Source organism: Kogia breviceps, chromosome X (genome assembly GCF_026419965.1).
Source record: "Kogia breviceps isolate mKogBre1 chromosome X, mKogBre1 haplotype 1, whole genome shotgun sequence".
Classification (NCBI taxonomy): Eukaryota; Metazoa; Chordata; class Mammalia; order Artiodactyla; family Physeteridae; genus Kogia; species Kogia breviceps.
In genome coordinates this window covers 33,421,585-33,447,857 of record NC_081330.1, presented here as the reverse complement: position 1 = coordinate 33,447,857, position 26,273 = coordinate 33,421,585, and the positions used below count along the sequence as shown (strand labels likewise).

General features: G+C 42.2%; 1 protein-coding gene across 6 annotated transcripts in view; it reads right to left on the bottom strand.

Moving 5' to 3' along the window:
* Nucleotides 1-1,244: 1,244 nt before the first annotated feature.
* The window catches only part of AMOT (angiomotin), a 63,760-nt gene continuing 38,731 nt past the window's right edge, over nucleotides 1,245-26,273 (bottom strand). For all 6 annotated transcript variants that reach the window (XM_067023047.1, XM_067023046.1, XM_059050332.2 and 3 more), the window contains 6 exons: nucleotides 16,943-17,092; nucleotides 15,596-15,786; nucleotides 8,427-8,549; nucleotides 7,414-7,646; nucleotides 5,670-6,278; nucleotides 1,245-5,280 (listed from right to left, as the gene is read on the bottom strand). In XM_067023047.1, coding sequence (XP_066879148.1) covers nucleotides 5,183-5,280; nucleotides 5,670-6,278; nucleotides 7,414-7,646; nucleotides 8,427-8,549; nucleotides 15,596-15,786; nucleotides 16,943-17,092 — 1,404 coding nt within the window. In that variant the 3' untranslated portion in view covers nucleotides 1,245-5,182. The remainder of the gene's footprint in view (nucleotides 5,281-5,669; nucleotides 6,279-7,413; nucleotides 7,647-8,426; nucleotides 8,550-15,595; nucleotides 15,787-16,942; nucleotides 17,093-26,273) is intronic.

The window sequence follows — 26,273 nt, the reverse complement described above, 5'->3', positions numbered from 1 at the left end:
AATACCCTGGACCTGGCCAGTTTGTGTATCTGAGGAGTGAGTACTTGGATGTGGTATGAAATTTTGGTGCTGTGGAGAACATTTCTCTTTTTGGAAACTGTCCTGTCATTCAGGTGTCTTCACTCAAATACCACAGTGAATGCCAATCAATGTGTCAACTATTCTAAGACCAAATGACTTACACTTTTTTCCTCCAATAAAACCTTCCTTCAGGATCAGATGGAAGTGGAGGTGAGAAGCAAGAGGTGTTTTTTCCTGCAATGTGTAACTCATAGACTGAGCAGATCGCTTATCATGGCAGGGGAGGCCCACAGGATGGGAGGTGCAGTACCACAGAGATAAGAAGATTGGTTATAACACTGGATAATATATAGAAATGCTCCTACAATGTGATCTTTGTCACATTTGAAGGAATACTTGCTTTTTCTCTCCACAAGTGACTGCTCATTAAAAACTAGGTACAATATATTTCTGAAAGAAATGCTTCACAAAGCTTTCTAAGAAGGTGTGGTTAACTTAATGCTGTCTTCTTTGTCCTGAAAAACAGGAGTGGGCTTTCACACATACAGTTTTCAAAGCACTCATCATAAATATGGAGGGAATTTAGCCCAATTTAATTAAAAAAATCAAATTTAGAACGGAATGAATTCTATACCCTCTCCCTATCCATTCTGCAACACCCATCAAGCCCAATTTCACTGTGAACAGTGTCATTTCAAAGCCTGTGGGGATCTTATCCTCCCAGGTCAGACTGGGACTCAGTGGTAAACAGAAGGCACAGAGAGGGCAGTGTAAAGGCAGCTTTAACATTTTCAGTGAAAAGAGCCAACTTGTTTGTGGTTTTGATTTGCTTTTAATAACAAGCTCCCTCAACCAAAACTGATGAATTGGCATAAGAACAAGGGTACAAAAGGAACATCAAGGGGCCTTCCAAAATGCTAACCAAAGGATGAATTCTCTGCTTTGGGCGGCCATCATTTTATCCCTTGGAACCAGGAGATAAAAAGATGCAAAGCTTTTAATATATGCTGCGTGAGTATATAAAGGAACTGATTAGATCATGTGGCCCGTGGTGGTGTTGTCTTAATACTTTATAATCACATTCCATACTTTAAGCAAATGCAAATTCTGCCACATGCTGCCCTTGAAAGGCCATTTCACTGCATACTGAATTGAAAGTAATCACTGACACAGCGTAAATAAAGCCTCTGTTGGGTAAACACCAAAGCATTTTCCACACAGTATTGCATCTTAAAATAGCTAAGTTTATTGTCAGTGAAAAGATAGGCACAAAGTGGATTCAAACCTGCTTAACTTTATTGGAACTAGCTCAGTCAATTACAGAATGGGGTCTCAATCATTATGGGGCCACATACATTTTAAACCAAAGGTGATCCCTGTCTAGCCATCTGCCAACCCCAGCTATCCATTTTACAAACACATGCCATCAATCACAAGGGAGGCCAGAAGGAGGTTTGATGGCTCCATCGTTGCTACCAGAAAAAAATAAACAAACTCCCAACACTTGTCCAACTGATGATGGATGGTACTTGGAAGCTATATTTCCAAGGATCATGGCAGGCTAAAATTGGTGGCAATTAGCCCATAGCTGATGTCTTCCTTTGAAAACATGTTCAGTAAGAATGCACACATTTTAAGTAACACATTCCGTATGTGAATCAGCAATTGAGATAACAGGAGATGGTATGGCTAACAGACATGAGAATATCACTTATAAAAGTTAGTGCATACGTATACACTTGAAGCTGCCGCATTATGAGTGTTTAGGCTCTTCATAAAAAGTAGTCTGCACAATCAGTTTGTTCCATTTTCCAATTGGTGTCCCCAACCCAACTGTGTAATAAGAAAAAGAATGCACGACGGGGCTCTCGGTGTGTTTCCTATGGCAGATGACGGCAGATATTTCAGGTTCCTGCTATCCTGTCATCCTGAAGCTCAAAAGCAGCATTGAGAATAAATCCTTCATTAAAACAGCAATCAAGATACATGATCTTAAAAGACAGCTCAAGCTAGTTTTATTTAATAAAAAAAATTGTTAATAGGAATTTTATATCAAGTCAAGTTTGTTCTAATGAAGTTTTTCTGTACATGGGACATTGGTGTACAACTGACTTAGAAGGTCCCCAGAGACCACCAGGCAGTACAAGTTAAGACAACAAGGTCACCCTCCTGTCCTGAGGTGCCAGTAAAATGCATAGATAGATGGGAGTCCAGAAAGATCCCCCAAATGTTATTACATCTACACAATCATGAAAAGGTGGCTAACTTGAGATTTCTCCCATAAACCTCAATTTTTTTAATGACACCTATTAGAGATTTTCTGAAAAGGCTGGATCTATCTTCCTCGTAAACATAATACACTGACATGGACTTCTTCCACCTCTTAGATGTTCCATATTATTTTAGCAAATTTTACCTGTGATAAAAAATTGAGCCAAAAGGAACTGCCTCTGGTGTGAGGGGGCAGAGAAGTTGTGGAAAGTTCAAAATAGTAGTTGGCCGGGCTTCCCTGGTGGCGCAGTGGTTGAGAATCCGCCTGCCGATGCAGGGGATACGGGTTCGTGCCCCTGTCCGGAAGGATCCCACATGCCGCGGAGCGGCTGGGCCTGTGAGCCATGGCCGCTGAGCCTGCACGTCCGGAGCCTGTGCTCCGCAACGGGAGAGGCCACAACAGTGAGAGGCCCGTGAACCGCAAAAAAACAAACAAACAAAAAAAACAAACAAAAAAAATAGTAGTTGGCCAAGAACTTCCTCCTTTCCCCAAAATATATGAGTCTAAAGAGATGGCTGCCCCACAGTGTGGAATGTATGACATTTGTCACCTTACAGAATGTGATTAAAACGATGGCTCCCAGAGCTAACAAAAATTCTGGCAATGTGTCATAACCATGAAAGGAGTAGATGAAAGGTTTCTTTTTATTTATTTTTTATTTATTTGAATAGAAAGTAGCAGTCCTGAAGTTTGCTACTTGTTGCTTCTACTATTTGAAGGATTTTTTTTCCCCTGTGACTATAGGGTAGTATGAGTATTAACACAACTGCACTTTTAATTGCTATTTGGGATTCACTTGATGACTGAGGACTCGTGTAGGATGATCACTTCATCTTTGAAAATGTCAAGACTGGCTGAAAAATCACGTCACCTTCCCTCCTGTCTCTCCCTCACCACATACAAAATAATTCCTTTTAGGAATGATCAAAAAAATATTGTTAAATATACCATTCCTATACTCGCAGAGGAACCCTGTAAGATGATCTGAGATAGCCAATCCCATAGCAAGAAAAGTGAGGTTGATTTCTTAGGGGGATGTTTCATGTGGCTCAGCGTTGAAATAAGGATCAGGAAAGGGAAAACCTTGTAAAAGGCACTGCAGGAGAGGCAAGATAGGAATTCAAAACCTTGGACAGATTACTCAAGCCAAGGACATTTTCCAAAATGCATGTGCCCTGGACCATGTCAATGTCTTTTCTTAAAATGGGGCTTTTTGTATATAAGCGTTTCCCAAATTAAGCATGGTAATCGGCAGAGTGGAAAGCTGTGTTGTGTGATGTTGAAAAAAATCATTTAACCTCTCCAGGTCTCAGATTCCTCATTACTAAAATGAGGGGGTATGGCTATATTGCTAAAGTTCCTTCCAGCCACTATGCCTCACAATGTAATATATCAGGCCTACTCTTCTATGAATTTGGTTTCTAACTAACACATCCCCAAACCTCTACCCCCCACCCTTACCTAATACCCCCCACTCCCCTCACCCCCTAATACCCCTGAAAACTGATCTTAATGACATTGTCTATGGATTTGTCACCTTAATGAAGGGCAGAGAGGAGACACAGGGCAGAGACCTGTGACAATAGGCAGCCCTTCTGTGTCCCTGGAGGCAGACCTAAGGCAAAGCTTGGAGCCATGGCCTCCTTGGTCCCTGCCCACATGTGCTTTTCCTGCTGCTCTCCAAAGGTATTCCAAGATGGAGTCACTGGCAGTGAGAAGAGGTAGCTGGGATACTGCTGCAGCCCCCCTCTCCCCTGACTGCAGCATAGTACTTTGGGCTTCTGATGCTATTCCCTTGGAGGTGATAGTCATATATGCCTTTTAAGACGTATGCTAAGAATTCGGGAAAACAACATGAGTTATTTCAAAGTAGTCACCAGAAATTCAAAGCATTCAACCTGTCAACAAAAACGCTTCCTCATTTTGCAAATGATTGGCAATTTGAGACTGGTGACACAGCCAGTGAGTTTGTGCTGAAGAAGAAATAAACACTAAGCAGGTTGGTCTCGGGAAAGGCAAGCGAGCTATGTTCCTGGCTACACACAGACCACACAAGTCTGCATACAGCACCTCATGCAACTCTCCGTCAAGGCCTCGGATGGTCTAACTCCCTAATAGAGAAGAAGTTGTACATCACTCAGCTAATTTACTCTCCTAGCATCTGAAAGCAATATATTAATTATCCAAATGCATAAATTACTCCACAGTATATATATGAATGTATGAACCTCCACGAGGGAACCAAAAGAATCCACTTCCAAAGCACCACTGAAATAAAGATAAACATAATCTCCTGGCCCAGGGTAGCTGGGAAATTGGGAGGGAAAATTAGCTCCAGCACCCTTCCACACCCCAATACTCCCTACCTTTTCTCCAGTTTACATAGCTCTTAAAACTATTCCCTTTCATGCGCCCGAGGCGAGAGCTCTCTCTGGATGCTGCCTAGATGGAAACTATACAAAACAGCACACACCCAAATCCTCCCTGGCTTCGACTTCTGAACTACATGTTACACACTGTCTTCCAAACATACTGTGTTCTTCGATGAAAGAATGATCCAGAATATGGAAATGCTAAACAAATTTCAGCACATTGAAAACATTGATGTATATCCAGCTATTAACAGTCCCAGAATTTGTATAAATCCCAACAATAAACTTTAGAGTACATTCTGATTGATCTGGCTTTTTAGAGGTACTCTCTAAGTGTACCAGAACAGACTGGAGTTCATATGGTATTACCTAAGTACTATGTTGTTTCAATAAAAAGTCCCTTTAAAAAACATCCCCCCACCCAACCCTTGTCCTCACCCTCAAAATAAGAACAAACAAAAGGGAAAAATGATTAAAAGCATTCTTGCTGATAAACTGCAGCTCTTGATTAGGCCATTTAGATGAGATATTCCACCATCTCTGCATCAGGCTCTTGTCCCAGGATCTGAATGGGAGCTTTTCTTTCCAGAGTATTGGAGTGGAAAACAGGGCCATCTGAATGGAAATAAGGGGTTAGAAAACACTTAGGGACAAGGTGAAAACTCAAATTTTAGAAGTGGCTTTAGAGCCCCCATTAAGCCTATAGCAAAGTGGCACTGGCCCACTACCCACCCCCACCCCCCCCACCCCCCCCCCCCCACCCCCCCGCGTTGTTCACCTGAGCATTTACTTTTACTGGGAAAATGACCTTGACTCATCCCCGTTCTATCCTGGAGAAGTCATTTACAGACTCTCTGCCCTTATCTCCTTTGCTCCTCTGATTAATCCGCTTTAGAACTTGAAAGGCCCTGCCCACATGACCAGCTGTGCCTAAACAGCAGGCCAAGCACCCAATCTGTCACTGAGGGCAGAACCCAGGGCTACCTGATCCAGAGAATTACTACCTGTCTTATCTGGACTGCAGCTCACACTTGGTATAGACAAACGACGTGGTCCAGAGCCGGCAGCTGGACTCGCAGGAGCCTCGGCCTGAGCCAAAGCTGGAGCTGGAGCTGGAGAAGCAGCTGCAGCCGGAGCTGGAGTTGGTGCCTGAGTCTGAGCCGGAGCCGGAGCCGCTGCTGCAGCCGTAACTGGAATTGGAGCCGGAGCCGGAGCCAGAGCCGCTGGAGCAAGCTGAACAGCAGCGGCGGCGGCCGCGGCGGCGGCTGGAGTCTGAGCTGGGGCAGCGGCTGGAGCGGCGGCAGCGGCTGCTGGAGACGGGGCGGCGGCGGTGGCGGCGGCGGCAGTGGCGGCGGCTGGAGCGGCAGCGGCGACAGCCACTGGAGCAGCGGCTACCATAGTGGCGGTGCTGGCGGCGGCGGCAGCAACTGGGGCAGGGACAGAGATGGGAGCGACAGCTGCGGTTTTGTTGGGTTCCGTTCCCCGTTCTGTTTGCGTGCTGCAGTCCCGGCTGCCTGTCTTGGAGTGAGCTGACAGCAGGGGAGTCGAGGGCGGCACAGGCGAGGGGGTGGAAGGGACAGACTCGGCACGGTAGTCTCCACCCAGGAGGATACCTACAGAGGAAAGAGGGAAGGAGCTTAGAAAACTACAGGCTATTCCAATATAGACATCCGATTACCTCTTCTTCCTTGCAGGAGGTTCAGAAGGAATAGGAATGGTCCCAAACTCTCTACCTTTGCCTCCAGTGAACCCAGGAATCAGTTGCTCAGGCACCTCCCACCGTGGCTAAAAGCTTCTTTCAGACTTGGCAGATCCCTTCTGGTTCTCATTCTCTAATCCCCCAGCGAAACGTATTAAACCTTTAAGTGTCCTGGGTATCTGTTCTGATTTATTTTTCCAATGGTGATTGATTCCCAATGAGCTGTCAGAATGCTTCTACTTGGTTCCACTTATAACCAACACCAGCCATTACCAAACAGCTGGAAAGGATCAGGGAAAGAAGTCTGTGGTGGCAGAGGAGTGTGAGAGTAATTGTGTGATCTAAGGTTCTAACCATGACCATGGTCCCCCAAATACCTATTCTAACCAAAGGACACTGCAAGTGTCAGACGACCAAGAAAGGTATTAGAAGCAACAAAGAGAGCTAAAATAAAAATATATATAGCTTGTCTCCTCAGGCTCCAAAAATGTGCCTCGTGGTATCCACAATACTTCTGGGGTTTTGATTAGAGGGGAAGGGATGGACAGGAATGGAATGAAAAAAGTACATTCTGTTCTCATCTCAGAATATTCTGGTAACAAAAACCTGCCACCCAGCTCCACTTAGCTTAACTAGAACTCTGTGTCCTCCTATTATATGGGAGGAAAGAACACAGAAAAAGCTGGAATTTTGAAATTTTGAATGACACGAAAGCCACATGGGCTTTGGACAAAGACAAAAGGTTCCGCATGGCAAAGGCCAAAGCGGAGAATTTTGAAGAGGAAATTGAAGTTATCTTCTTTCTCACCCAAACAGAACTCAGGATTCTTATCGTCTAGGGCTTTGGCTTCAACCAGTGTTCTCTCAGTGAGACTTCATGGTGTCTCCTAAATATGCAGTCACCCTCTCAGGAGGACAAAACCCAACCAGGTTTATCTTCCTCTCTAGAAGTGGGACCATTATTCCTTCTCATTGCCACGTGGGCATGTATCCAAGTCAGGGCTCTCTTTAAACGTGTCACTTTCATCTTCCTTATTTACTGTCATTACCTAGGCTCCCCTTCCAGCTCTTGTCATCCCGTTTCTCTTCCATGATGGGGGTGCCAGTCAGGGTGGAAGAATGGGAGAGCAAGCCTGATCCAGCATTGGAAATGGACATCAGAGACTTTGCTGGCCGCATGGATGACAGCTGCTCTGTCTTACTTGGCTCCTTCCGGGAACGCTGCTGGAGTACCTTGATCATGGCATCCTTCTCAATAATCTGGGCATGGAGGGTCTTAATCCTAGGAGCCAAAGACAAAGAACATATAAAACATTGTTGCCACCTCCAGGTTCTGGTCTCACTACCTGCATGGACTTGAGCTTCCATTATCTTTTTGACTAGGGGGTGGTCTACTTATTTCTGAGTTATAAGACAAGAGACAGTGTGCAACAATTTTTAATGCACACCCATATGGGCACAGAGGAACATCCAGGAGTTGTCAGTTAAACCTTAGGAAGGCAAAGAAAAGTATCTGTGCAAAGAAGGGCTGTATATGAGAGAGTAAACTGATGCAGCAGGTACCTTAGTGAAGAATCTGAGTCAATGGAAATGATGAGTCAGTCAGTGAGAAGATGAGAACTTCTAAGAATGGGCTACTTCGGCTAATAAGTAAATGATCATGCGCTTGTAAGAGACATCAGATGCCCCATCTCCGAGTTTGAGTGGATGTTCTTTTACCGAGCACTCTGCTGTACCACAGAGTTGAGGTGCAATGCTAGAAAGAATACCTCAGATTGCAAATACCAACAATTCACTTCTGGCAGAGGGCATACGGAAGCAATTTACCAAGGACAGTGGGGAAAGCAGTGTTACTTGGAATTCCAGACTTAGTGGGAATGATCAAGGTAAAGGTCACTGCATCTCAAATCCTAAATAACAGGCTGGCAGGGGTGCAGGGGTTGGGGGAGGCTGCATTATCAGGTTCCCCTGTTGTGAATGAAGATGCTTGCCCTTCCCTACTGACCTATCTGGTCTCCATACCAACTTCTCAGATCCACCAGAGTCCAGATCAACATTTTACCTGCCCTCCATGTCAAGGCAACGCTTGTTGGCCATCAAGATTTCTTCTTCCTCCTTCTGGATGCGAGCTTCTAGAGCTGTGTCATAGCTGGTGTTAGGAGAGTGGCTGATGACTGTTGTGTCCCTGGGAAGGAAAATGGCAGTGATAATGATGGGAGGGCAACAAAATCTCTGTCCTAAGTCAAAAGCCTTAGGCTGGAAGGCCCTACAGTGAAATCAAACTTATTAGGAATGGTTGGTTTCTGGGTGACTTACTGATAAGAATCTCCAAGATGGGAAGGTTCAGCTTTCAGAGCTAGAAGAGGTTATTGACAGACATAACTGCAAAAGTCAGTGATGGATTCTATGAGAAGTGCACAGGATTGCTTTCAGAACTAGAGACACCCTCCCCAAACCTCTGGCAGAAAGTCCCTTCAAGTTTGTAGATCATGACCAGGCAATAGGAAGATATTCATATTTCCACTTTACATGATTATTTGTATTACATATGAGATATGCCCACTTTATTCTCATGACAGTCATGAAGGGGAAAAGGCTAGACTTTGAAGGAAGTCAGAGAAAGTACCAAAGAGCTATTGCTACATTCAACAGCAGTAACTCCACCTGAGTGTTTGCTAGAGATGAACTCTAGACACATCAACAGCCAAGTTCAGGTAGGGCATGGGAGCTGAATGAGAAGCAGGGACTTTGAGTCTGTGCCCTTTGATTCCTATCTAAGCTATATCTGAAACATTCAAGTGCCAAATCAATGAGTCTCCCCCAACTAAGTGACTAATCTCTTGCCAGAGTCCCAACTGCATGAGGGACCATCATGTTCCATCTGAAAATGTCTCAGGCCATTAACTCAAGGGGTAATAAGGAGAAAAGTGTGTGTGTGTGTGTGTGAGAGAGAGAGAGAGAGAGAGAGAGAGAGAGAGAGAGAGAGAGAGAGAGAGAGAGAGAGAGAGAAGAGGAGGAGAGGAGAGGGGAGGGGAGGGGAGGGGAGGGGAGGGGAGGGGAGGGGAGAGGAGAGGAGAGGAGAGGAGAGGAGAGGAGAGGAGAGGAGAGGAGAGGATGTAACCCATGGGCAAGGCTGATGTTTAAACAGCACAAGTCAAAGACATAATGGGAATCCTATACCCTCCTGATAAGTGACATCATGCATCTTTCTTTAGTTCATTTAGAACTAGTGGTAGAGAAAAGAGGGAAGGGAAGAAAGAAAACTGGATCGTATTTGAGTAACTTGGAGGGAAAGAAAACGAGTTTAGGAAGAATGTTGATGTAATTATATTGGTCTTAAAGAAAACCAGACTATAGGCTGAAGGAACAATGAACTGGCACTGCTGCATTATACTTCCTCTGAGAATGAGGGTCTGTGGGAGAACTCCAGGCATCTTTTCTGCTGGCAGCTGGTTATGTCCTGTTAGCATAGAGATTGTGACCAGTGCAGATGGCTGTGAAGGAGCAGGGGGATGAAGAGGCAGAAAGTTGGTATTGAAGTTGGGGAATTTTGGTGAGCTTCTGCAAAACTACTGTTCCCCAAAATGCTTGCACCTTATATGCGAGGTGGAAACAATTCATTTGAATGGTGAAATAACTGGAGAACAAGAAGGGAAAGGACCACAGTGGCTTTCATCATTTGCTAAATCCAAACTATTTTAGTATCTCGGAATTCTACTCTTGCTGTAGTGCAGTTCACTTGCTTGTAGTCCTACTGCAAATGGCCCCTGTATTCCAAAGTGTTGAGAGCACAGGCCCTGTCTATAGGCCATGCCAGGGTCAAGTTCCACTTTCCCTAGTCCTCTGCCACTAACAAACTCTATGAGCTCAGGAATTGGGTTAACTGCTCTAAGCCTCAGGCTCCTTGTTTGCAAAATTGAGATAATAATTATATCTCATGGGATTTTGGGGGGGGATGAAATGAAAGTGTGCATGTAAAACATGCATTGCCAGGCACAGTAAAAACACTCAACGAGTTATTATTAAGAGAGAAAAGTGTAGGTAGAAAGAGAATAACATACAAGAGAGTATGAGTTGAATGAATTCCAGCTCTTGCTATGACCCTGGAGGCGATCCCCGCAGTGCAGAGTTCCAATGTGATGGCAGAGGCTTCAGAGGCAGGCCTCTTTTAAAAGTGCATAGTGTCTATGGACGCTGCGGACTTGAGCGTATGGTTTGTCCCTGGGGGAGCCACTTTCATTGCATAAAAGACCATTCTGGGGACACAGAGCCCTGCCAGCTAATTGATATGGACACTGTGAACTCCTCAGGAATGGAGCCTGAAAATGTGGGGCACTTGGTGAATTCCTACAGAGCTGCCAGGACGGCCTTCGACATCAATCTTCCTTCTAGAAGACTGGGGCTACTGAGCAATAGCTTAAGCAAAAGCAAGCAGGCACAGCATTTGAGGGAGCAACTTGACCTGCCAACTTCCAATACTCTGAGCCTACCCTTAAGCACATGAGTAGAGAGATGCTGGGCTTGAAATGACAACCTACAGACCCCAAACCGCATATCCCTGAATTACTAGCCTGCACCTCAAATTCTTAAGTAAATGGTTTCTGGCAACTATTCCTCCAGTCATCTACTCTCTCCTTCCTCTGATGAAGTTATCCCCGTCACATTACTTACATTGCTTTCTAGAATGTCACCCATGACCTCCTAATTAAAACATCTAGCAGCCTTTTAAACTCCAAGGCCATCTTTTTCCTATCGGTAGCACCATTTTGTTTACTTAAAATGGAAACTCAACCATGAGTGGAGCACTGTGCTTGAAGTTCCTGGGAGGCTGGAGGGTGGATAGACATGGATAAGACTAGTCCCCGACTGTAGGGAACTTGCAGGGGGGGGGGGAGTCATTAACTATTACAGAAATGAGTTTGGACTTTATTCCAATAGTCACTGAAGCTTATTAGAGCTTTTCAAAGGGAATGAAATGATCCAAGCTGTGGTTCAGGAAGACAGCATTATCTCTGCTGAAATGTAATGGAGGGATTAGAGGAGCCATACTACTGGAATTGGGCAGACCAGTCAGAAAGGTTATAATCCCAGCAAGAGATATTGAAAACAGGACCCGGCGAAGCGGCAAGGGAAATGGAAACAGGCTACAGGAAGCAGAATTGCTAGAACTTGGAGACTATTTAAATTTGGGTGTTAGGGAGAGGGAAGAATGAATGGGGACTTTGTTGTTTCTAATTCAAATGACTAGAAAAGATGGCATACTGCTCGTTTTCTGTGATAGGAAACCAAGGAGAACTTTTTTTTTCTTTTTGGAAAATGCCTATAATGGGTTTTGATTTTAGTTACAGTGGACTTAAAGTGTCTTATGAATAGCCATATGACAATATCCATCCAACAAGTTGTTGAAAATTCTAACTTTAATCTTAGAGATGTCAGAGTTACTATCTGAAGCTATAGTAGAGAACAAGATAACTAAGACAGAAGGTAGAATGAGAAAAAAGCAGAGAACAGAACCTGAGAAAGGCCTCCACAACGCAAGACTAGGTAGACACGCGTCACGTATGTGACCAGTTTCTACCTTCTGCCTTCCCTTTCTTTACTTCCTTCTTTCCCAGATTTACTTTGTCCCAAATAAAAGTGAAACATTGCACATTCAGAGAAAGGTAACAACCTGATTCAGTAAGTGCAAAGAAATAAATTACTGGTTGATCGGATGTGTTATCTTTTTATCTTTTTGCTGCTATTCAGAAATAAATCACCATTTGTGAGCTGAAACTAAAAATCTGCACTGCCAAATCAGTTCTTCTGAGATGAACTCCTACTCGGTAGTAATTTCCCTCATCTACATTAAGCATCTGGAGAGGAATCTCTAGGAACACAATAATATGAAGTTGTAATATAGGCCATGTTTTTGTGATTATTTATAATAGTCTAAGAAACTAATAAGCCTCAAATAGTAACTCTTGAACAGGTAATACTCCCTATTTCACCATCTTTGAAATCATCCTATCTGGGAGGCAGCAGAGTATATATAGCAGTTAAGGTGTCAAAAATGTAGATTTAAGTCCTGGTTCTTCTGCCTCTTAGTAGCTGTGTGATCTTAGGGGAATTCTTTAATTTGTCTGTGCCTCAGTTTCCTCATCTGTAGAATGGATACCAGTACTTCTCTCAAAGAATTATTGTGAAGATAAGCAATAATTGTAAAGCGCTTAGAAGCGTACCATATATAGTAAACACTACATGTGACTTCTTACATTGACAGCCTTCCCTTTGACAAGAGATGCTTCACAGAATCAAAATGCTGGAATGGATATAAAAGAGATAACCCAATATGTCTTCTCACCTGAGAAAAGACAGATGTCTATTCTTATATTAAAAAAATCTATATTTTATTATTCACAGTGGCCAAACACTGGAAACAATCCGAATATCCATCATCAAGTGAATGCATAAACTGTGGTACATCCATGCTATGGAGCACTACTCAGCAATAAAAAGGAATAAACTATTGATATATGCATTAACTTAGAGCAAGCTCAAAGTAATCATGCTGAGTGAAAGAAATCAAACAAAAAAAGTACATATTATATGGCTCTTTTTATATGACGTTCTAGAAAGGCAAAATTACAATGACAAGAGATGTTGTCTGGGGTCAGGCATAGGAAGAAGGGATCAAGTTAAAGGGGCATAAGGGCACTTTAGAATGTGTCCTCTATCTTGATGGTAGTGGTGGCTACATTATTATATACAATTACCAACATTCACCAAACCAGACACTTAAAATAAGTGTTTTTTAAATATGTGAATAATACTTCAATTGAAAAAATTCTACAACTACCATTGTATGACCGCCGGCAACATTTCCTAATTGTGCAACTTATTATTTATGTATGAGCTATTATTTTACAAATATATTAAGTTTGAGATACTTAATATCTCAGAATAATAAGCAGAATACACAGAAACTGAGCAGGCTGGTACAATGTGGCACTAGATTTAAGGATTTAAGTTGTATAGAGTTAGAAAGCATTTCCTTTCTTCTTTTACTTCTTCCTTTCTCCCTCTTTTTTTTCTCCTTTTTTTCCTTCCTTCATTACTCAAACATATGTTGTGCACTTTCCATCTGCAGCCAATATCCTAGGCACTTAAAAATTATTTTGGAAGAAAATAGAATATAAAGCCTTTACTACAGAAAGGGGTGAATAGTAGATCCTTGGTCAGTACATTTAGGGTTGGGAGGAGGGAAAGTGAAATCACTGGACAGAAAAGAAATGGCAAGAAGAGATGTTGGAAGGGAAGGCAGAAGAGCCCACAGGTTCTGAAACAAAGTTTTCTGAATGTTACTTTCCAAATTTGAAATCTCATAAAGAAAGAAAGAAAGGAGGAGAAGGAAATTAATCTCCGTGGCAGAGCATAAGAAGCAAATCTTTGGAAAAATAGTATAATCTTAGCAATAGAAGGGTCTGGAGCAATCACCTAGTCCAATTCTCTCATTTTACAGAAATTCAAATACAATCTCTCAGTCTCTTCTGTGGGTTGTATTAATAGGCATGCAAAAGGTACGCAGTCCAGATATGGAATGTTTGTCCGGGGAACTATTACAAAGTGTTCCTATTAGGTGGGAACTGGCTGCTTTCTACCATATGAAATGATAAACATGACATTTTACTGAAAACAGTGATTGCATGGAAACTTTCTACCTGGTGATTTAAAGGAATTCAATTTAAATTAAATCTATTTTATGGGAGCCAACAGATTCTGGAAAGAAATCCATCTGACAGGGGATTCGCCCAATATTCAAAACTTTCCAGGGAAGAAGGAAAGGGGTAGTTTCTTTATACAAGGCCCCCGAATGACAACCTCCTAGCTTTCCTGCATTTTGACCTGGAGTCTATTCTGAAGTCAGTTTCAACAGTGAACTTCCCAGCACCAAGAACCCTGGCTTTCCAAAATTTTCTCACACCACACACCTTCATGAGCTGTATCTTTCTAAGTTTCTGCCCAAAGATGACAAAAATGCCCTGCACCTCTTTGTCAGTGTTAGGGTTTCCTGAATAACCTCTGAACAAGCACTGGGCACAGGTGTTTTCTTGGGAACCAACAACTAAAATTACACTTCATTCTGCTTCTAAGCTGCCTACAAACTTCTCAACCATCTTCCAGCCCAGCTGGGGCTTCTCTGCACGCTATTACTACACTGGCATGGACTGAGCACATCGTTCTCAGAAAAAAGAAAAATAAATAAATGTATCCACTGCCCCCTCCACACACATATTCCAACCCAAAGTCTGGCAAGTGCTGCGAGACTCTGCCGGCTCACCACATTTAGGAGAATGCTAAAAACAATGCCATGATTTTTAATAACTTTCTGGATAGAGATCTATCTGGGTGCAATATGCTATAATAGCCTGCCTTAGATACCCAACTCCAGACCACGGCTCTGTCTGTATCTCCAACAATCCACATCATCTCCAGATTTGAATTTAGTTTTTGTTTCTTTCCCAACTGATGATTACAAACAGCAGCGAGACAAACTGGATAAGAGCACTGTGTCCTCTAAAGAGCAATAATAAATGTTTATAATGAGAAAAGGGGAACACATAAAGGGCAAAACATGAAAATGCCTCCTGCCACTTTCTCTCCCTTACCAAATGGAATGTGACTGCTTACATGTGATGAACTTGGAGGCACAGAGAATGTGGGCTTCAAATATAGACCTTCTCAAAGGGCAGGGATGGATTCATGTTCTGCACAGTCTTTGGCATATCTTGGACAAGCCAGAGCTATCAAATGGCAGTAGCCACTCCTGAGTGACATTTAGTTTCTGAGTGGCATTTCTCTGGAGAAGCTTTCATTCCAGTCCTGGGGCTAAACAAAGAAACCTACACATGTGGCTGAAAGAACCTGAGGCTTTGGGGAAGGAGGTGTGCGGATGTTCACCTGATCCCATCTGCAATTGTTCTGGCTCCTGAAGAAAGCTGAACTATGATTCCAGTAAGTTCGTCAGTAACTTTAATTTACAAATCCCAGACCCTCTGCCCCACAGTTGTTCAGTCTCTGCATAACCAGATTGAAAAAAAAAAAAAAAACACACACTTAAGCAGAAACTGAGAAAAAAGAAACAGAACATTATGGGAAAATAAACCACTGGAAAATCTATTAATCAGTCACTCTCTGTTCTCCACACCACCACTGCCCTTCATTCAGGGACTCTACCAACCAGCTACTTACCTCTGAGCAGCTACGGTGGCCGCAGCATCCAGGGCAAAATGTCTCATCACATTCTCCTCTAAATACTTCTGCTCCCATTTAGTCATGTCAGCTTCCAGGGCCAGGATTCTCTCCTCCTTCTCACGAAGGAGCTCCATCAGTGCAGCGGCATTGTATTCTGAAACATTGGTGGGCTGAGAGTTGCCCTGGCGCTGTTGGAGGAGATGCCGAGACCCCCGATGTTAATGAGTTAGGACCATAGTGGCTGAGTCCCATTTGAAGAGCCCTTATTTTTGGAAAGGATTACTGCCCAAGCCACTTCAGTTTGGATTCTGATTCAGAAGCAAGGGGAATTCACAGGACTTTCTACCTCGGGCTTGAGTATGAGACTCTTGATCACGAAACGAGCCTGCCATGTCAGATGGTCACGCTGCTCAGAAAGTGGCTCAGTGGTTTAAAAATCACTAGCCCTTGGGCTTCCCTGATGGCACAGTGGTTGAGAGCCCGCCTGCCGATGCAGGGGACACGGGTTCATGCCCCGGTCCAGGAAGATCCCACATGCCACGGAGCGGCTGGGCCCATGAGCCACGGCCGCTGAGCCTGCGTGTCCGGAGTCTGTGCTCCACAACGGGTGAGGCCACACAGTGAGAGGCCCGCGTACCGCAAAAAAAAAAAAAAAAAAAAAAAATCACTAGCCCTGCCGGCCAGCATGGTTCTCCATAGAAACGGAAATTAAAAATCTAGGATTTGGTCTCTACCTTGCCCCTAAACTTGTTGTGTGACCTTAAGGGAGTCATGCCACCTTTCCTGGGTCTTGATTTTCTCTCATCTAAAAGTGAGGAGAGGGCTTCCCTGGTGGCACAGTGGTTGAGAGCCCGCCTGCCGATGCAGGGGACACGGGTTCGTGCCCCGGTGCGGGAAGATCCCACATGACGTGGAGCAACTAAGCCCGTGAGCCACGGCCGCTGAGCCTGCGTGTCCGGAGCCTGTGCTCCGCAAAGGGAGAGGCCACAGCAGTGAGAGGCCCGCGTACCGCAAAAAAAAAAAAAAAAAGTGAGGAGATGTATGGCCAAATGATTATAAAGACCATTTCCAATCCTAAAATGTCCAGGAGTCTATTTGTATAGTGTCTTCACTTCTTATAGGGCCTACTGTTTCTGGGGTTCATATGAAAACAAAAAGTGCAAGATAATAGGCATTAAGGATTTTGCTGCGATAGGAAGCTAAGGAAGCCAACTTCGTCTGGAGTAAGATCAGTTGGGGCAAAAAACTTGAAGATGAGCAAGAGTGTTTTTTGATTCTCATGTCAGACACTATCTGACAAATAAGCAATCAGGAGCAATCTCACTTTCTTGAAGTTCTCTATACCTGCTGGATCCGGAGAGATTCCAGTTCTCTCTCCAGTCGTGTCCGGAGACGGTGCTCCAGCTGTTCTCGTTTTTCACATGCTGCCTGGAGCTGTACAAGAGCTTGCTGCATCTTTTCCACCTTATCTACGTACACTTGCTTCTTTTTCAGCTGAAAATCCAGGTTGGGAGAATTACAAGATAGAAGGAAAGAGAACAACAAGGTCAGTTATACAGCCCCCAAATCCAGCCTTGTGTTTAGATCTCTTCCTGTCCAGCTCCAGAAAAGCATGAATGGCAAGAAGGTCCTTCATGAGTATCGGGCTGCCTTGTATTTACCATACAGAGAATGTCTCAAGGGATAGGAATTAGGAGCTCCTTTTTCACCTCTCCCTCCTTCCCCATCTCTATGTTTTCCCCAAGTCTATTTCTATCAGTAGAGTCTGTCTTAGATGGCAAGGTCTTAAGATTCCCATTTATGGATGGCCTCACCTCTGCTCTTCTTCACTCTAAACTGTAATATTCTGGGGGAGGGTATATCTTACTTTGGTCATTACAGTAGGGGAATGCTAAAAAAATAAAAGGGGGGCTCTCCAGGGAGAAAAGTTTAATTCGGAATGGAAAGGAAGCCTACCCACTTTATACAGCTGTCTCCTCTCCAAGTGAGAGAAAAAGGGTGGTCAACTGCTGCACATAGAGGGAGGCCAGAATTGTCTTTCTGAACTCTACAGTCCTGGTAATTACTCAATGTAATCATCACTGCTCTCCTGGAATGTTTCTGCTCCTCAAAAGTGAAGCTGCTGGGACTTCCCTGGAGGTCCAGTGGTTAAGACTCTGTGCTCCCAATGCGGGGGGCACGGGTTCGATACCCGGTCAGGGAACTAGATCCCACTCACTGCAACTAATGATCCTGCATGCTGCAATGAAGATTCCACATGCCGCAACTAAGACCCGGTGTAGCCAAAAAAAAAAAAAAGAAAAGAAAGTGAAGCTTCCATGCAACCATGCAATGGTTCATCTTTAGTCTCTTCATTGACCAGCACTGCCGCCCCAGTTCTTTATTAAAAGAACACAGGTCACTTGCGATTCTGCCTCACTCATGAGCCTGAGCTGATAACATTGGACCATAATCTCTCAACTATCACTCTGGGACCTTTAAAGATATCTAAAGATGCAAACTAATGAATCAAATCTAAGACTAAATGAGATCAAATATGATTCTTCCTCTTTGAAAGCTTATGAACCATAACCAAAAACAAAGGTAGAAGCAGGTTGGGACTAACTAAGAGTTTGAGTTCTTTGTACCCTTGTAACTTCCAAGGCAAATCCCATCATGGTAAATCCCTGACTCCACTGAAATGAAGGAATGAAGAGAATTTCAGAGCTTTTTAAAGAAGGAATACATACCCTCAACACCTAAGAAGATAGGGGAAAGTGCAGCCTTCACAAATTGTTAGGAATGAGCAGATGGTGCTTCTTCATACCTATAATACTTGTGCGGGTGCCTCTCTTGCTAATAAAATCAACGCATGGACTCTTTCTAAAGTAGAAATTCTTCCAAGCTGGTCACATCTGTTATTATTATTTTCGTGAAACCTGCGGTTAGGGATACTCTCATTATTAAGATTTAAATGTGAAAATATTATTGATAACATGGTCCAAAGGAAATTCAAGAATTCAGCTCAACTCTAACTTTCCAACAAATTTCCAAGCCCTTGAGATACCTAGATAGATAGTTGCAATGTAAGAGGTTACCCACTTTACCAGCACTGCCCACATCCATTTAGCTGGGGCCAGACCAGCAGAACCAACCTGACACCCTCATTGCAGAAACCAGGTAAGACCTTCGTGGTAATGTGTCCAAATCACTGCTCTCTAGAATGTCCACTCAGACAGCAATGGCATGTGCTAATGGGGAAACTCTCCTTGTCTTATAACTGCTCTCTCTCCAAATTCGAATTGCTGAACTTTCTCTAGGTGGAAGAAAACTTATATTTTCCTACCAGACTTGCATTATGCCTTGCCTAGGTGACTGGGAAAACTTTAAAAATTCGTGCTACACTTCTTGGCATTTCCTTTCATTCCAAGGCCTAGTTCAATCTAGCCCTGTAAACCAGTTGAGGTGAGTTATAAGTCTAAATGTTTTTATCCATTAGACCTTTCCCTAGGAAATAAAAGAAACAAAAATCGCCATTCTCATCCTCTCAATAAGCTTAAACCTTTCTTTCCTGGGATATGCGACTATTTGTAATAACACTGACTAGGGCAATCAAGACCTTTGGGCCATGGATGCCTCTGCCTTCCTATTTGCTAAGCTTTGAATTACTGGAGAGCAGGAAATATCCTCTACCCTTTGCCTTTTGGGTTCTATAATCCTGATGAGCTATTGAAAGTTGAATGCATTTATTTGTGAATCGCTCTGAAAACCCTAGGGGAGCAGTGCAATGTTAATGCAGAGAGTGTTAATTATAATTACTGAAGCTTACAGGAGTTATACTTAAAGGCAATTAAAGTTAGATAGTATGCAGTTCTTGCCTTGATGGTAAAGTACTGCAACGTAAGCTCAGATAACTGAAAAATAAGTAGTCAGGACTAGGTGTATTTCTCTATGCCCTGCCTTTCTTGAGAAAGGAATCCTCAATGTCTTAGCTAAGGAATGCCCAGCGGTGGAAGTCACTGAGCCAACTGTCTGGAAGGGAAAAGCAATAAAGGCCCAGAGAGTTTTCTGAGTTGGCTGAAGATAGTCACACAAGTCAGACAACTTCCACAAACCAGGCCAAGGAAAATCCCATTATGCTTTGCCACTGGGATGATTTTCCACAAGGTACCAGGACCTCTATTGTTGGCATAATTCTTCTACTTCCTTTTTTTTTGCATATCTTATTTTTTTATTGTGCAAAGTGCCAATCTATTATGTCAGCAGATCCAAATAACAACCTAGTAGTATGGAAAATCAAGGACATTTGCAGATATTAAAACCAAGAGTCACAGACATTAAAGTCTCCAAAATAACTATTTTAATAAGAGAGAAAATTTTACAACATAATATCCAAATCCCCAGGAATTTTTCCAGATAATTTCAAAATTCACCAAACCCTTTGCCTATTATAGTTTTCTCTGAGGAAAACTTTTACATCTTCCCTAACGAATCTCTTAACTTTACGACCAATTATGAAATCACAATACCCATATATAGGACCAAGAAAAAGTGCAGCTCAGCCATAAACGCCAAGATCACCTAGTAAGTGCTTAATACCTAGGTAATTTAGGGTACAAAAGGACAACTGTTGGATGCTACCAGTGCAAGACCCTATAAAGATGCAATCCACAAAGTCAGGTATCTTCTAAGTTACATATTCTATGTTTTCTAGATCTCATCTATACATAGAAAGGAACAAAGGTCTATGTGGCTTATTAACTCCTCTATTATCCTGAACTTTATATGCTTCACTTTTTCCTTCATTATGGTAAATCCCCTTTTCTGCCTCTCTTCTATAAACTTATCTCCTGTGCTAAGCTCCTCAAATGTTAGCTCAGTAATTAAGACATCCTAGATCCCCAACTTCACCTTTCAATGCCATCAGAAATGTCAGTGGTTCCTTCTAGGTAAAGAGAGAGGCCATACAGTAAAATGGTTAAGGTCATGAGCTCTGGCCTCAGGCTACCCCAGTCCAAATGTTGGCTCTCCCACTTACTAGGTATGCAACCTGAGGAAAGCTACTTAATCTCCCTGAACTTCCCTTTACTCATTCATACATAACATAGAGATGATGATAATTTGATATACCTCTAAAAGGAGCAAATGAGATAACAAATGAAGTGCTTAGTAGAGTGTCCGGCACAAAAAGTACACAGAGTTGTTTTTCTTTTTTAAAGAAAAAGTTAATCCCAATTCACACATACTCTAGTCCTCTCAACTTTGAACATTCATTCCAGATAGCCTTGACATGATTCTCATTATCTCAATAACTCTAATTAACACATCAATTAAGACATTAAAAACACAGCCATTTTTCCCCAGGAAGACATATAACACTAGGCCTCAAACCCTTCATGCAACAGAGCTTCAGATATCTTTATAGGGCAAGGCCTTTCATTGGAGATACAATTAGAAGAGAGTACTGAGTAGCTGCAAGGACACCATATTCTCTCAAAATGACACGATTTAGAGGGCACCTCCACTTTGTGAGAGATACTTTACCTATAGTCAAAGGTACTGTTTAACTAAAGACACTTAGGCAGAGCTCATTCCCTGACACACACACACACACACACACACACACACACACACACATACACACACACACACACACACACACACACACACACACACACACACACACACACACACACACCAGAAATTTCTATTTGACAGCAAACTGAAAGATAAAGGAACAAGGTGGCAATCAGGAGACTTGGGTTCTAGTCTTAGCTCTGTTTTTAATAGTAATTTGCTTCCCAGTTCTCAGCCTCAGAGTCCCCATTTGTAAAAAAAGAAACAATGAGTGGGGTTTTGGGGGGTCAGCAAACCAAAATGGTCAGCAGTGGGCCAAATCCAGCCATGCCCATGCATTTACGTATTGGCTAGGGCTGCCTTCCTGCCATAATGGCAGAGTTGAGCAGTTGCAGTTGCAGAAGAAACTCTACATCCACAAAACTGAAAATATGTACTATCTGGTCCTTTAGAGATAAGGTGCCAGCCCTTGGAGTGATTTTCAAACTGTGTTCCACAGTCCTAGTGTTCTAAGGAGTGCTTCAGAAGCCACTACAATGGGTGAGTTGTATCAAGTGGCTCCTCTTTTATGTGTTTTACAATGAGGGTTCTACATAAAACTTAATTTCAAAAAAAAAGACTGTTACATCTTTTAAGATACATATGAATATCCAGTTGACCCTTGAACAGCATGGGGGTTAGGGGTGCTGACCCTCCCTGCAGTTGAAAATCCATGTATGACTTTATAGTCAGCTCTCCATATATGCGGTTCCTCCATATCCACAGTTCCATATCCAGGGATTCAACCAATGGCAGATCGTGTAGTACTATAGTATTTACTACTGAAAATGTCTGCATATAGGTGGAATCACACAGTTCAAACCAGTGTTGTTCAAGGGTCCACTGTATATATGTTCTTGTGCTTCCCTAAAGAATGGGCTTCCCATCTTACCTCACTCCATCACCTTTTCACACTTGACACTTCAGCATGGTTAAATAACTTTAGGTTCCCGAGGACCCCCTCATATTTTAGCCCTCATTGCCTTTGGATATGGCATTCTCTCTCTTAGGAATGCCTTGCCCACTAGGTTTTAAGAAGTTTTTAAAAAAACCAAACAAACCAGCAACAGTAGGATAGACAGATGTCTATCTAATAGTCTTTCAATTCACAAATATTTTATGAAACTAAGCTTCCCCTTTTCATATTCAACACTGACCAGTAACTAAGGGGACTGGACAAAATGGGATCCTAGAAATCTGTATAGGCATATTCTTGGAGGTAAAAAAAAAAAAAAAAAAAAACCATAAAAGTCCTGCCTTTGTTTGTGTGTATGTACATGTAAGAGACAGATCATATAAGGTGTGTACTCTCCATAGGATCCTAGATGATTTATTTTTCTATGTCTTTAGTGTTCAAGGAAGTGAAAGTTCACTTGAAAAGTTTCTAAAGCCAACGTAGTGGTTTTGGTATAGAGACGAGTACCTACAGATCTCTAGAAGAAGCCAGAACCAAATTCCCTCTAGATACTCAGTGAATGGGGGAACTCATTCCATCCACTTAAGTTTTCTTACCAAATGCCAATTTTCAAAAACCTGTCAAAACCCCCCCTTCCCTAGCTTTCCCTAAACCTGTGTTCTCCTAACATGGTTCCTTAAATCATTCTTACTTTCTGTCTTGATCTTTTACACCCACCTTCCCTTCCAATTTCATCCCCATCTCCTGCTATACCCCAAAGGTCCAATCTATGGTAGTTTACTCTTTTACCTCTATACTGATGATTCTTAACTGGGGATGATTTTACCCCCAGGGAACATTTAGCAATGTATGGAGACATTTTGGGTTGTTACATCTGGGGTTAGGTTGCTATTGGTATCTTGAGACTGGAAGCCAGGGATACTGCTCAACACCCCACCGTGCACAGGACAGCCTCCTCCATCACTATCACCAAAGAATTATCTGGCCCCAAATGTCAATAATGCTGAGGTCGAGAAACCTTGCTCTCCACTTCAACACTACTGGAGATTTCCTTCATGCCACAATTCTCACAACTGCTTATATTCATATTTTAAAGTTATTATGCTCTCTTTAGTCACAGACCCCTAACTGAGGGCAAGATTTCTCACTCTGACACAGTGTGCCCCAGACTGCTTTCATCTTTATCCAAAATGATATCCCTTCAATAGTTCAGCCATTATAATAATTTATCCTGTTTTTCCAATCTCCAAATCTTGGAATTATTGTCCTTTCTTCCCTCTTTCCTTTGACCACCATATCCAACCTGTCACTATATCTTAATTTTAAATAACATCTCTCATATTCTTTCATTTCCTTATATTTTCATAGCATACATAGTTTAAGTCCTTATTTCACAACTAAATAATTAGAATAATAACCTAATAGATATTCTTACTTTGTTGCCCTCTCCCATCTACACACAAGCACATATGCACAGATGAATACACACACACACACATACACACACACACACATACACACACACACAATCAGTCCATCTGACATACAATTGCTATAACAGACTTGCTCAAGTAGAACATTATGGCACTGCCTTATTTAAGAACAAAAGCAATCTACTGCTAGCACATCCATTGAACTATTGATTAGGTACCTACTATATATCAAAGGCAACTTTACACCTCCTCTCTCACTTCTTTAGACCACAGCTATTCTTTCTCAGCCATATTTTAAACCACTTGGTATTTTTCAATCCACCCCCCGATCTACTGTCTCATTGTCCCCTGTCCATCCTAGATATGCCTCTTAGAAATGCCTTTATCAATGTTCTAGGCTCCTACTGCCTTACATTCTACCAGGCCTACTATGCAAATGATCAACCTTTGTATTAGTCTGATCATTTCTTCATCCTTCCTCACCATATAAGTAAACTCTCCAGGAGTTCTTCCTGAATAATCTTACCTGACCCTGATCGCTGCTTTTCCCTAGAGCCTCTTATAACGTGCACTCTATTAGCAGTCATTTTATAAGATTTTGTTCAAGTGTGGATTCATTCATTCATTCATTCATTCAACAGATATTTACTGAATGTTTATCACACATCATGCCCTATTCTACATCTGAGAGCAGTAGTGATGCAATGGGAGGCAAGACAAAGTCTCTGCCCCATTGGAGGGCAGTATCCCATAAGCCACTTAAGGGTAGGGCCTTCTATTTTCCTTCATATCTCTCTTAGGTTCTAGATCTAGTTCATTTTTCACTACTCTCTTGGTGACCAGTTAATATTAAATAACTGTCAAATACAAAAACAAAAATGTGCAAAGCATAGCTTAGCTATAACACTGAAAATATAAAAATAATAAACATACACATTCATAAATGTATTCACTTTGATTGGAAAGTCAAGATAAGGGTTTCAGATCATTCCTATTAAGAGATAAGTTTTTAAAGAGGAGTCATAAAATTGGGAGGAAGAACAGCAGGAAGGCAACCTATTGAAGAATAGAGCAAATACTCTTGAGCTCAATCAATCATGTTTTTCCATTGCACTTCTGCAATAATTTGAACCCATTCCCAAGCATTTGGCAGATCTCTTAACCCCCTTCTGACTCAGGAAAATCTGATCCCTGCAAATGAATACCACGTGATGGCATCTCTTCTCTCCTTCCAACAACTGCAGATGTCTTTCAAATTTATTTTTTCAAGGATGGCTATACACAAAATTACCTCTAGGGCCCCTAAAGCTATCCATTTGTCGCAGCCATTTGTAAGGAAGTGATTTAATCATCAACCTTCTCCATTTATTCACTGGTGGACAAAGCATAGTATGGGATATTTTGGAATTAAGAGATCTGGGTTTTCTTCTAGATGTATTACTAACTGTATAAACTGTCTGCACTTTAATTTCCTACTCTACTGAAACTTCCAAGCTTCATAGTGGGGATGTAGTAAGTATTTGGAAATATTTTTGAAAAATACATGGTAGGAATGAATAGGCAGAACACAGAGGATTTTTAGCACAGTGAAAATATTCTGTATGATACCATAATGATGGATACATATAATTACATACATTTACCAAACCCACAGAATGTATACTACCAAGAGTGAACCCTAATGTACACTACGGACTTCGGGTGATTATGTGTCAGTGTAGGTTCATCAGCTGTAACAAATGTACCCCTCTGGTGGGGGAAGGTGATAACAGGGGAGGCTGTGCATATGCGGCAGCAATGAGTATATGGGGAAGTCTCTGTACCTGTCCCTCAATTTTGCTGTGAACATAAAACTGCCCTAAAAAAGTAAAGTCTTAATAAATGATAAAAAAATATATAATATGGATAGAGGGGGTGGGCTACTATTATTAGGTAGATGAACACCAACATATACACACACTCTGATGACTAAAGGACATTGAGACTAATAATACAGAACTAAGTCCAGTGTCACAGAGGCCATCCTTCATTATGTCTGATTTTCATCTTCCCTTCTATCACCCAGAACTCATGGTGTCACAAATGTCACAACTGAAGTGTACTTTCTTTGCTCCTCTCCTTCATACAACTAAGTTATATGTTACTCCATGAGCCTTCAGTGATTTCCATTTGATCTTATTTAGCCTTGCCCAGGAGCCCATGGCTCCAAGTAAGAGTTCCCTCTGAAGCAATTTGGTAACACTACCCTGGTATTAGCAAGTTGCCTGTGTCCATTGCCAAGAAGCTGTGGTCCACTGGTAGATATTAAAAGAATTGAAGAGTAAAAAAAAAAAAAAAAAAAAAAAAAAAAAAACACGCCTAGAAACTTGCTACCAAGGGAATGGAGTCCATTCTCTTAAGGAGGCTAAAGAAAAATACACAAGACTTTCAATTTGGGAATTTCAAAAGCCAAAATCATAGGAAAAACTGAGAAAATCAAGCTTTGAGAAGTAGCTCCACCTCTATTGGGGGCAGGGAACATAATTTCTTATACTGAGTGGAGCAATACCTACTTCAAAGAAAATATGCTGCCATAAATATGGGAAAAGTCATCCTTAGTTGAAATGCCCTTCAAATAAGTCAACAGAACACTCTGGAAGATTCCTGGGTAGATATGTATTTTATCTGAATTCCTATCAATACCCTCAATGCACACATAATTCATACCCTCAGATCTTCTATCACATTTATA